Raw genomic sequence first — 11,846 nt, forward strand, 5'->3', positions numbered from 1 at the left:
CCTGGCCTCCTTTCCACGATTCAGCTGCAAATTCCCACATTGCCTCCCCTTAACCCAACCACACCCTTCTGCAGACACATCTCACACCTCCATCTAACTAAGATTCTCTTTCAGCCCTGACCAGTGTGTTCTCTGTCAAGTCTCATTTGGCCTCAGAATATTACTTCCTCAGCCCGCTGGCTGCCTCACTCATCTGTCTTTGGTAGGACTTATCAGATCAGAGTCTTTTGTTAGAACCAGCCCGCCTCTTCAACACATTCTACTCCGCCCCCTGTGATTGTGGCAGAACTTGTCAGAGCTTTGTTTACTTGGTGCCAGAAATAGCACCTGACAGGAAAGAAAGAGTGGTCTAGAACTGTTTCACTTATGTGTTCCACAAGGATTCCTGTAATTTCTTTTAAATGCTCTCTTGTAACATGAAAAATGGAATGTCGCTAAGATAGAAGTTTCCAGAAATGCATTATTGGATCTAAAATCATGGGCCAGGGATGCCTGGGTGGCTCAGCGGTTGAGTGTCTGCCTTTGGCTCAGGTCCTGATCCCAGGTCTGGAGATCGAGTCCTGCATTGGGCTCCCTGCGAGGAGCCCACTTCTCCCTCTGCCTATGTCTCTGCTTCTGTCTCTGTGTCTCTTATGAATAAATAAATAAAATCTTTTTAAAAAATAAAATAAAATCATGGGCCAATCAAGAAAGGCTGAGGGATGTGCAGTGAACTATCAGTGTGCCACCACATGTTAGCCAGCCACCTTCTACCACCACACCATTCATTACCCGGACCTTCTGACTTAAATTTAGGTGACAGGAGACCACTGGAGAGGGATAGTATCTATTTCTCAACCTAAAAAGCAATCCTTTAAGGAATATTATCGTAGATACTATCATTAAAGCTGATAAATGCTGTACCACTTACAGCATACCTCTTCAAAAAAGAAACCTACAAACTTAAGAGTTTCATCAGAAAAACACTCAAAACAGCATACTTTCAGTCACTCCAGTATCAGAGAGTCTGGGGACTTGTTTTAGTAATAATTTTTTATCAAAATATGATTTCTGTTTCCTTTCATGAAAGTACAGTTGACCCTTGAACAACACAGGTTTGAACTGTGTGGGTCCAGTCAAGCAGATCTTTCTCAGTAAATACGGTACAGTCCTATAACTGTATTTTCTCATTCTTACGATCCTCTTCATAACATTTTCTTTTCTCTAGCTTACTTTATTGTAAGAATACAGTCTCTAACACATGTGACATACAAAATATGTATTAATCAACTATTTATATTATGGGCAAGGCTTTTGGTCAGCAGTATGTGATTAGTAGTTAAGTTTGGGGCAAGGTAGGGAGTCAAAACTTAATCATGGATTTTTGCCTATGTGGGAGGGGGTTAGTGCCCCAAATCTCACATTGTTCAAAGGTCAACTGTAGTTTACTGTGCTTTTCAGTGAGACTTTTTGACACCCAGAGTGTTTTCTTTGGGAGCACACCTCCAGTAGATCAATAAGGGAAATTATGAGTCTGTGCTGAGGAGCCAAGAAAGAGAGATGGGGGCTCTTTGCACGTGAAAATAGAGCCCAAACCACACCTTGCATGCATTTGTGTACATGCAAACAAACACATGAGGTTTATCAGCAAGGTTTGCTGAGAGAGAATTAACACATCTGCCATAAAAAATATGTTATGTGTTAGTTGGCAAAGCCACATGCTCAGCCCACAATCATCCCTTCCCCATTTTGGGTAGGAATAGATCATTAAAATAATCTATTCTTATATGTTCCTTCCTTGACATGGCTGTGACATTCTATCTGAGAGTATAAAAGATCACCCATGTGAATTCCTTCTTGCCATCCTTTGATGTAGACAAATAGAGATTCTTTGGCAATGAACATTTTTTCCGTTCCCAGACCCCAGCTATATCCACCACACATCCCGGTTGCCTAAAGAGAACGAGATTCCTCTGGAAGTCTTCTGGGTTAAACTGTTGTTCAGGGCCAACGAGCCAGCAGGATGGCTCCTCAGTGAGCTGGCTCATGGAAGTCAGCACGTACACCTTTAGGAGCTCAGATGTGCTGGTTTCCAGCCAGGGACAAGCTTTGTGTCAAAGATACAAGAGTCTGTTGTTCTCAGTAAGAGCATGCTCCCATGACACTGAGGTATGTTAAACCTCATGAACCCCTTATACCTTGTGTGTACTCAGGATAAATTAACATCGATGGTTTCACATTATATCTTTAAGTACCAGAGAGGCCATTTATACTAAACTGCACTTGTAGATCATTTAAAATTCATGCCTCATTTAAAATACAAAATACAAATTGACATAATTACTATGTATCCAGAGATTTCTGTTCAACTAACAAGTTTCTTAATTGATCCTTCTCTTTAAACATTTCATGGGCATTGGAATACATTTTGCTGGTATCACAGCATAGGATCACTTAGCTTAATTTTTAAGTTTTTATTTAAATTCCAATTAGTTTACATGCAGTGTCATATTAGTTTCAGATGTACAATTCAGTGATTCAACATTTCCATACAACACTCCATGCTCATTGAAACAAATGCACTCCTTAAGCCCCAAGATCACTTAACTTCTATGAATTTCAGCCTATGGCCTTGTTAAAACAATAGAACATTCAGTATAGCTGCAGAAGAAACATGGATGTGTTCCAACACTTCAACAATTGTGGGCTTAAGAATTTCTAGAGCATTGATGGTAGAGTATGGCTTAGTGTCTTCATGGGTCTTCTAAGAAACAGCCAGGGCTGCTGACTTTAGAACTTGACCTCCAAGTAAAAGGAGATGCCACAATATTGTAATACCTTCACACTTCATTTTCTTTGAATTTAGAAGCTTCATTTTTAACCCTGGTTTTAAATTTTATTCTATTTTACCTGTGTCCTGGTTCACTTTCTTTTTGTCCATTTTCCTCTCACAAAAAAAATATTTTAAAATTTTAAGTAATTGCTTTTCTAGAATTTTTAGATTAATTTTATTTCACTGAAAAACAGTTCTTAAATAATTTAATAGGGATGCCTAGTGGCTCCATCAGGTAAACATCTGCCATCAGCTCAAGTCATATCTCAGGGTCCTGGGATCAAGCCCCACATCGGGGGTCCCTGCTCTGCAGGGAATCTGCTTTTACCTTGCCCTCTGCCCCCTCCCCTACTTGTGCTTTTGCACGCATGCTCTCTCTCTCTCTCAAATAAATAAATATTTAAAAATAATAATAATTTAATAATTCTAGCAGGTCTCCTAGACTTTATCAAGAAAGATATGCTATCTAACTTGGACTAACTCAGCTTCTATGAGCCTGGATTACCATAAATACAAAATGAATATAATGAAACATGAGGTCCCTACATCCTCCAGTGTACCTGTGTGGTGTCAACTCTGTGCAAGAGGTTGTACAACAGTATAACAATAGGTCAGAGTTGTTTTCCGGATCTGTCCTGCCCAGTACCATAGCAACTGGTTATAGGTAGCTACTAAAATTTAAATTAACTAAGATTAATTTAGTGGCACTAGTAACATTTCAACTGCTTAGTAACCACCAGCTACTAGACTGGGAAGCATGTATATAGAACATTCCCACCTTCTCAGAAAGTTGCCATTGGACACCTCTGTTCTAGAGTATTTCCATTTTTTGAATATACGTTTAAGAGGTCTAGAAGGGAATAAATGTAGAATATAGTCAGAGTTCTGATCTTGGTGAAGATGAAGATTTAACATAATGTTAGTTCAAAAATGATCCAAGATACTGGCATAGATGCCAGGCTTTGTGTAGGAGCTTATTAACGTGTTCAGCAATTGTGCATAGTACACAAATAGAATAGTCCTGTTTCCAGAAGATTCATTGTGTTTGCTGCCATTCACACCTTGACATGTGTCTTCCCCTTTGTATAGGATAACCTTTCCTTCCATTGCTTATTAAAATCTTACATGTCCTTCAAGCATGACTCAAGTTCCTTTCTACATCTCACCAGCTTTTGATGATCTCCATGCCTTGCCCTGTGCTCTGGGATCTTCCATCTTTAGTCATGACATTTATGTAGAGCCTTTATTACACTCTTCTGTCACATTTGTGTGTTGGGTCACTTCCCCATCCCATTAGGTATGCTTTGTTCAAGTAGTGCCCAAAGTTCTTTTCATGTCATGACATCTTGAAAGTATCCACCCTCAGCAGTAACTTATTCATTCAGCAGATGTTTCTGGAATGCCTACTAATTGCAAGCCACTCTAGACTTTAGGGATAGGAGGGTGAACAATGTGGTGAACAAATAAATTAGTAAATCTTTACAGTGTCAGGGAAAGCCAGGAGCGATTAATACATGAACATTCCTAATTTATTTTTACCATATTATTTGTTTTATAAAACCTATCATTTAAAACAAAATAGTGTAAGTGAATATTAAGTTCAGATCCAGATCATGGGAATGAACTTGGCTCTGTTTTTTCTTTAAAGATTGTACTTCTCCCCCAAATTGAGCAGAGGCACAGCTAAAAGTCCCTTGCCTATTGATGTAATATAAATAGGTTGTACGCAATGAAAACTATCTTATCAGGGCAGTTTTTAGTTTTTCTATTAAACCCAGAAGATATATTAACTGAGATAATGTTTTTATTTGTTCACTTGTACACAGGAGTGAAAAGGAAAAATTGTAGTAGCAGTCCTAGATGGATTTTGGTCTTGAGATGTTTAGCTACATCAGCTGAAGCACTCGATTTATTCAGCATGAGGCTGCGGGACACACGAGGGTTTGGGTGGTTCCTTCTTTTAGGCTTCCATTGGACAGCATTGCACATGTCAAAGCTGTCAGGGGAGTACTCTCACCTTCTCTAAGCATAAGACTGGGGCCAGGGCATCAAAAATTTGGAATGGCAGGGGGCAGATTTCAGTGCTTTTTGGGAAGCATGGAGGTCTGGCATCTGAGGCTAAGGAGGAGAAACAACACCCAGCTAGGACTCAGGCAGCTGGCCCTGTCCTGCTTTTCTGCACTTTGTGGTTGGGTCATCTGTTATGTTTGGGTGGTTGCAATTTCCCTATAGGAATTTAAAAAACCATAATTACACAGCTCACAAAGTCAGTCTGGCACCTGCTTGAAATTCCCAAAATACTTTCAAATAAGCATTAAAAAGGAAGGCAATATAGTCCGAGACCAAAAGTATGTATCTCTGAATGCCCAAGAGAATTGAAAACTGGGTGTCAGAGGTCCTTGTCAACCCATGCTCATAACAGCATCAGTCACAACAGTGAAAACTTAGAAACAACACAACGCCTGGTGGTGGATGAATGGATTTTTTAAAAAGTAGTGTACACATACAATGGAATAGGAAGGAAATTCAGACCAAGGCTACAACATGGATGAACCTTGAGGTTCATGCTAATTGAAATAACCCTGATACAAAAGGACAAATATTGTCTGCTTCCACTTGTATGAGGTAGCTGAATGGACTAGCCAAATTCATAGAGACAGGAAGTGGAAGAGTGGTTGCCAGAAGCCAAGGGAAGGGAGTTAGAGTTTAATGGGCACAGTTTTAGCTTTGCAACGTGAAAATAGTTCTAGAGATTGGTTTTACAACATGAACTTACTTAATATGGAACCAAAGACTTCAAAATGGTTAAGATGGTTAACTTTCCACTATTTATATTTCACTACAATTAAAAATGAAATACATGTATTTCCTGAAATATTTCCATGTTTAAAAACCTGTGGTACATCAGCTAAATACCCACTCACACTAATTCCTTCACTATTCATCCTTTTACCTTGTTCACTTGTGAGCTCTTTAATTATCATCTTAATAGAAATTGCTGACCTTTTAATTTCCAATCATAACCTAGAGTTCAGTAAATAGTGTACTGTATTCATTAAACACGTTATAAATTGTAATATATGTATTGTTGTTTTGTTTTACTTTCAGAGCAAATGTAAATCTTTCTGCCAATCCTGTTAGCCTTACTCCATAATAATGTTACTTATGGTTTGTGTGGAGTGACATGCAAACTCATCTTCTCTATGTCACTTCAGTGCTTGCAGTAGAATAGCGTACAGTTCATACCTGCCCATTGTACAGATGAGCAAATGAATTCTTAGAATTTACACGATTTAAGCAGGTATGAAAAGGGGCCATGTTCTTTCTTAGGCCTCTCGCCCCAGAGCTGCCACCTAGCTGTGCTGTAGTGCCCATGGGGACACTGCCTGTCACCCAGGACCCACTTTTATGCTATACTACTTGGGGAACACAATATCCTGAGATCTGACTTCCCCTGACAAAGCATGGTCATTGTGCTTGCTCTGTGTAGATTCTACAAGTATTTTCCAACATCCTATTAACTTCTATTTCATAAGAGGTTTGTTACTTGCAAAGCATTTATTGACCAGCAGAAGAGATCATATTAACTTAAGTGCAGTGTTGAAAGCAAGCACTTTGGTGCCCATCAACATATAATGCTGATGAGCAAGATCTGAGGTTCAGTAAAAAGTCCCTTCTGATTGTTTTCTTCAGCTCATCAGCACCTGAACTTTCTTATAATTATTGTGAACATCATACTACACGGAATCCTTGCTTGGTCTACAGGTGATATTCAGATTCCAAAGGCCGTATTTCATCCTACCTCTAAGTGGGCCTTGACCTTGAAGAATTTATAGGCCGTTCCTTCTTTTCACCTAATGTGAATGTGGCATCTTTCACAGTAGAAGTCACCCTGAAAGCTATCTCTGTAGTCCAGCCTCAACTTTGCATCTGCACAGTAATTCTTTCTACAATATTCCTGGCACTGTCCCTGGCTTGTACTGATCTCTCCTGGGGTGGACAGGCCACTGTGTAGTTAGGCAGCTCTAGTTATTACAGCTTTTCCTTAAACATTGGGCTAAGAATTACTTCATCCTCATTTCTGTCCATTCTCCACACAGTCTTCCTGGAAAATAGTGATCATTTCTTTTTTAAATGGTTCCTTCTGGAAGTACAGATTATTTGCTGATGTCTCCTATAATGTGGTTTACAAAAGGCCCCTTGCCATCTGGTAGACTTCAGTATCATAGTTTGATCCTGGGACCATTATCATATCCATCAATGCACCTTAAAATAGTGTGAGCTTTGCCACGCCTCACTGCCAGGCCTTAACTCACTCAACTCCTCACTGCCAGGCCTTGTCTAACCCCTGGTCCTGCGAAGCACCCACAGAAGAGACTTGCCTACATCTCCTTCGGGAAGATCAGTAAAGACTTTCTGGAGATGCTGGCCCATGAGATAGACCTCAAGGAGCTTTAGCAGAGATTGATCTTGCAGTACTACAAAGAGGCTTTATGTGTAAGGGCCCAGAAGCAAGAAAACATGGGGAAAATTTAAGATATGCGAGCTTATCCTAGTTATGCTTCAGAGCACATACTGTGCAGATACTTAAATGTCACAACCAGATTGTGTCCTTCAGTAGGTCATGGCAAGCCTGAGATTTTTGAGTTTTTCTTAGGCGCCTTCTAGGGAGGTTAGACTGGTAGAGTAGGGTGTATTGAGAGGAAAGAAACCAGATAGGAAGCTTCATGATGGGGTAGACCATGAGCATCTCAACCAAGGCAAGAGTACTCAGAAGAATCATTTTCCCCACATTCTAGCCTATGCCTGATACTCTCATGCTTTTCATTCCTGCTAATCTAATGAGTGTAAGTTGAATTTTCATCATTTTAGTTTGCCTTTTCTTGATTATTAATGAGATTGGGCATTTTTTCATACGATTATTAGTTACTCTTTCTGCCCGGTATTAAATATTTGTCTTTTTCTTAATTTGTAGGAAGTTTTTTAAATTCATTCCAGTAACTAATCTTTTGACTTTTAAATATTTGCATGTAACCTATCTTCTCCCAGACTTCCTTATCCTATCCCCTATTTATAATGTCTTTTTTAATACAAGAAATTATAAATATTGTTGTCAGATCTGTAAAACATTTCTTTTAGGGTGTATCCTGTTGCCTTGTTTAAGAAATCCTTCCCTACCGGGATCCCTGGGTGGCGCAGCGGTTTGGCGCCTGCCTTTGGCCCGGGGCGCGATCCTGGAGACCCGGGATCGAGTCCCACATCGGGCTCCCGGTGCATGGAGCCTGCTTCTCCCTCTGCCTGTGTCTCTGCCTCTCTCTCTCTCTCTCTCTCTCTCTCTCTCTCTCTGTGACTATCATAAATAAATAAAAATTAAAAAAAAAAAAAAAAAGAAATCCTTCCCTACCTCATAACCATAAAGAGAGCTCCCAATGTTCTTTTTTTCCAGTATTCAAAGTTTTAATTTCAAAAGTTATGTCTTTGTTCTATATTAGATTTATTTGGGTACCAGTTGTGAGGTAGGAATCTTAATTTTATTTCTGTCCAGCTAAAGTCACTTGAATAGTCAGCTCTTTCCCAGTTTTGTGTCATTTCTACTGTATACTATCCACACCTGCTGTGATATCCTTCTGGGTTCTTTCTTATCTTCCACTGATTGATTCATCCAGTTGTGTGCCAATACCATATGGAATTAATTACCATAGTTTTATGGTGTGATTCGTACCTGGAAAGCAAGTCTCCTATCTTTGTTCTTTTGGTTTTATTTATCTTTGAAGTTATCTCACCTATCTATGCTATTACTCTTCATTGTGAATTTAAGAATTGGTTGGCCAAGCATCCCAAAGTGCTGTTGGGAATTTTATTGGAATTGCATTGAACTAATAAGTTAGGTTTAAGAGAACTGACATCTTTATAGTATCAAGTCTTCTCATCAGTGAACAAAGTATATCTCTCCATTGATTCAGACCATCTTTTATGTTCTTCAGTGAAAGGTTACAATGACTTGCACCTTCACTTATTAGTTGTTGAAATGCCCAACATTTAAGTTCCAGACTACAGAACAACTCTATAGTTATAAAATCTGTAGGAAAGAAATCACATTTTAAAGCAGTTAGGGGTTCCATCAGATTGAGAGGGTAGAGCTAGCTTTTATTTTCTCCTGTCAGATAACTCTCCTTTCCTATGTACATCACTTCTAAGTCCTACAGATGTACCGTTTGCCATTGCCAAGCAAAGCTTTTGAGTAGGCCATGAAAGACTTCTGCCCCTTGCTTGACATTCATTCTAACAGTGGGCACTTGGTCCAATAGCTGTTCACCAAACAATAAATCAATTAACTGCATTATGCTTATGTATGTTCTCTGCACAGTAAAATTATGAATGACTTTGTCAAATGATTTACTTAAATAAGAATCACTTTATCTATGGCATGTTCCATTCCTAACGAACCATTGTTGTTTCTCAAGATCACTTTCATTTCAGAATTTTACCACAATCCTCATCCAGGTTTCCACTCCAGCATTATGGAAGGTTATTTCTCTCCACCTCACACACGAATTTGCCCATATCTAAACTTCTTGTCTTTTTTCCCAGTCTTCATGATTTCTCATAATTTGCTAAAGTGACACTAGATTCAACCTCTGACTTCCCAATAAAGTGATCACATCAACATTTAAAATATCAGCCCATTCCAGGGTGCCTACTGGCTCAGTCATTTAAGCATCCAACTCTTGATTTCAGCTCAGGTCATGATCTCAGGGTCATAAGTTGAGTCCCACATCAGGCTCCACACTCACAGTGGAGTCTGCTTGAGATTCTCTCTCTCTCTCTCTCTCTCTCTCTCTCTCTCCTGCTGCCTCTCCCCTTCACTCATGCTCTCACTCTCTAATAAATAAATAATAAATAATAAATAATAAATAATAAATAAATAAAATCTTTTTTAAAAAATCAGCCCATTTTTACTCATAAGAAAATATACTTGTTTTTTAGCCTACTATGTTCTGTCATATAACCTGAGTTCAGAGGCACTTAAACACCAGCATTAAGTATTTAGTTAGGATACTCTTATTCTGACTTCTGAGACCATTAAAACCATAGTATTAAGTACATTTTTAAAAACAATGCAATGGATAAAAATTATTGACTAAATAAGCAGCCTTTGAGTTGGCTGAACATCTATAGCTTCTTGATGCTTCTTCATACCTTAAGGGTGATAGAGGAAAGAATATTTGTTTCAAGTGCCATGGATGTTGAAGAGGAAATCTGGTAGAAAATTTTAAGCAACTACAAAAAAGCTCATTGAGCTTTCCTTCAATTCTTTAATGGGATTAACATTAACAATTTTGTTGTCATTTGTGTTTCTCTAGCTTCCAATTGTAGAAAAGATAAGAACCATTGCCCAGGCTGTGTATGGAGCCAAAGATATCGAACTGTCTCCTGAAGCACAATCCAAGATAGATCGTTACACGCAACAGGTAAAAGTTACACTTTTATGGGAAAAATCCACGTTGAGCTCTTAAAATACTCACCTTTTAAACAGTTGAGTTGAGACTTTAAAACAGTTATAAATCTCACAAGCTGAATGTGGCTTAATCTACTTAGTCTACAAAAATTGAATAAATATCCTTGGGTAGTTTATTAACTCTAAATAGAACATTATGGCGTGGGTGTATACCCTGTACATCATTGACTTAGAATAAATAATAGTCCTTAAATATCCTTGTAGTTACAAGTCGTCTGATATGGGTGATGCTGTATCTATGACATGTTATGGTTAGTCCCTCCTACTCAGCCACAAACACGGAAATTTTCTGGATGTGTCGCTGTGGAATCAGAGTTAGATGATCCATAATGCTGCTGCTTCATTGCAGGGCTCTTACTACCTTAAAAATATTAGCACAGTGCCAGGTAAGGCAAGTCATGATGCAGCTTTTAAAGATGGGGGTGTTTGGTGTTCCTTTTTTATGCAAGTGGTTCACTGACTTGGTGCTGAGATTGTCCACCCAAGATGAAGGTTCTGTCTCATCTTCTAACTCTAGAGAGTGACAAAGGCAAGTCGGCAAGCACCTTTGAAGGTGATGGGAGTCAGCAGCCTGAGTCTAGTCCCAAAATAGCCATACTTCATGGACTTCATCCACTGCAGCTCGTTCAGCCATCCCAATTAAAATGACCATTAGCCTCAAGTGCCCCTTCCACTTTGCTATGATACAATAGAAGTCAAAGCATTTCAAGAGCTGGTCAGCAGAGGAGCTCCATTAGGCATATTATTGATCTATTTTGTTAACTTCCCAACTCCTAAATCCTATTTGTAAATCATATTTGACATTGTGTTAAATACTACCAGTGCTGACCAGAGTAGTCTCCCTGGTTTGGTAAGATAGCAACTCTTTTTTTCTTAGAATTTCCCATGTATGCCCTAGCTTGTACTTTTAAGAAATAAATAATTCCCTTGGAGCACTTGCATAGACCAGTTGGGTAAGCATCCAACTCTTTTTTTTTTTTTTTTTTTTAAGCATCCAACTCTTGATTTCACCTCAGGTCATAATCTCAGGGTCCTGGAGTCGAACCCTGTCAGGCTCCACGTTCAGTGGAGAGTTGGCTTGAAATTCTCTCCTTCTCCCACTGCCACTCCCCCCTGCTCTCTTGTTCTCTCTCTCTCTCTCTCTCTCTCTCTCTCTCTCTCTCAAATAAATAAATAAATAAACCTTTAAAAAATAAATAATTCCCCAGAATTGTTCTGTATACCAGAATGGATCTGCAGTGAAATTTCACTCATGTGTATTGAAATGAGTAACGTAAGGTCATTGTCAGGAGTCTTTTTCTTTCATGAATTTTTAATGATATTTAAGGACTATTATTTATTCTAACGTTAGTTCCTTCCCTTTTTCTCAGTCTGAAAAACTTATTTTTTATATGAACTAATATGGTGCTAGTATATACCATCTTGATTCTTTTTTAAAAAATATCTGTTCTAGCAAAATATTAAATTGGAAATTAAGTCAGTTCAAAGTATTTCATTAGTTGAATGATCTCTGAA

At 38.7% G+C, this 11,846-nt stretch overlaps 1 protein-coding gene across 1 annotated transcript in view; it reads left to right on the forward strand.

Annotated features, from left to right (window-relative positions):
- Positions 1 to 11,846, forward strand: part of MTHFD1L (methylenetetrahydrofolate dehydrogenase (NADP+ dependent) 1 like) — a 188,127-nt gene that overhangs the window by 127,917 nt on the left and 48,364 nt on the right. Inside the window, exon 25 of the mRNA XM_041744611.1 lies at positions 10,177 to 10,284. Coding sequence (XP_041600545.1) covers positions 10,177 to 10,284 — 108 coding nt within the window. The remainder of the gene's footprint in view (positions 1 to 10,176; positions 10,285 to 11,846) is intronic.

This window comes from Vulpes lagopus, chromosome 2 (assembly GCF_018345385.1).
Source record: "Vulpes lagopus strain Blue_001 chromosome 2, ASM1834538v1, whole genome shotgun sequence".
NCBI classification, from domain to species: Eukaryota; Metazoa; Chordata; class Mammalia; order Carnivora; family Canidae; genus Vulpes; species Vulpes lagopus.